General features: G+C 37.9%; 1 protein-coding gene across 1 annotated transcript in view; it reads left to right on the top strand.

The window, feature by feature from the left end:
• The window catches only part of LOC104727503 (histone H3.3-like), a 29,429-nt gene that overhangs the window by 26,655 nt on the left and 1,493 nt on the right, over positions 1–1,281 (top strand). Inside the window, exons 2-4 of the mRNA XM_019231719.1 lie at positions 809–880; positions 970–1,046; positions 1,139–1,275. Coding sequence (XP_019087264.1) covers positions 809–880; positions 970–1,046; positions 1,139–1,275 — 286 coding nt within the window. The remainder of the gene's footprint in view (positions 1–808; positions 881–969; positions 1,047–1,138; positions 1,276–1,281) is intronic.

Raw genomic sequence — 1,281 nt, 5'->3', positions numbered from 1 at the left:
AGCCCATTAATTTAACTGTCGGACTAAATTGAAATCGGAACGGTTCATTGACCACGATCCGCGACGTTTCGTATTCAACCAATAGGAATCGAGTAATGTAGCCGAGGCGATCCTCGTCAAACATGTAAAGCTAAATCTGGACCGTTGATTGCGTTCAAGAAAGCACATGTTGTGGTATTTTAACCCGCACGATTAGAAAACATGAGAAACACATTGATGAGCAATATTAACCGTCCGATTATTAAATCTGCTTTTGCCAATCGTTGCCTATAAATTAATATCAAGAGCCTTACACGCGTGAAGACTGATATTGTTGAAAAAAAAAACTTTTTGCGAGATCGAAAGCGAAAGCTCTTATTTGAAAATTCGGAGAAGCCTGAGAGGTTTCTAAGGTACGATTCTCTTTTGATTTTCCCGGAAAATTTATTTCGTTTGATCTTTAAACTGCTGTAATCGTTCGGTATATCGTATGAAATTAGGTGAGATTAGTTTCTATTCGTAACCATTGTCTTGTTTCTTCGCCGTCGAATCTTATGGATTTAGGTTTTAGGTTAGGGAGATGAATCGATTCGCTAGATTTGAGTATTAGATTGTTTCTTTGGGTGGAATCGTCTGCTTCCTCTGTGAATTTTCGGTAGTTTTCACCCATGTAATTAGATGATTATTCGTATTCGTTTCCTGTAAATTAGGGTTTCGGTTTTCTTGATTATGCGATTTACAATTGGGGATTTGTTTTGGTTTTGTGTTGATCTTTACGATACATTCTTGCAATTGAAATACTTCTAAATTTTGTTATCTTGATGAATAGATGGCTCGTACTAAGCAAACAGCTCGTAAGTCTACTGGAGGAAAGGCTCCTAGGAAGCAGCTTGCTACAAAGGTAAGCTCTCATATGTGTGATCTGAGTTTGCTTTGATTGACACAGTTCTGGATTTGTTCTAATTGTTTTTTTTTTTTTTTCAATTTAAGGCTGCACGTAAGTCTGCACCAACCACTGGAGGAGTCAAGAAGCCCCATCGTTACCGTCCTGGAACTGTTGCTCTTCGGTATGCATTCTGTTTTCTCACGAAAATAATTTCGTTTTACTTGGTTGGTATCGTAGTTGACCTAATATTGTTTTCTTGTTATTGATTAACAGTGAAATCCGTAAGTACCAGAAGAGTACTGAGTTGCTGATCAGGAAGCTCCCTTTCCAGAGGCTTGTTCGTGAGATTGCCCAGGACTTCAAGGTAATGAATGTGGTGCTTATTAGTCTATTGAATCTGAAAAATATGTGTTTTG

The sequence above is a fragment of the Camelina sativa genome, chromosome 11 (genome assembly GCF_000633955.1).
Source record: "Camelina sativa cultivar DH55 chromosome 11, Cs, whole genome shotgun sequence".
In the NCBI taxonomy this organism is placed as follows: Eukaryota; Viridiplantae; Streptophyta; class Magnoliopsida; order Brassicales; family Brassicaceae; genus Camelina; species Camelina sativa.
Note: the sequence above shows the minus strand (reverse complement) of the source record. Positions and strands in the feature narration are given on the sequence as shown.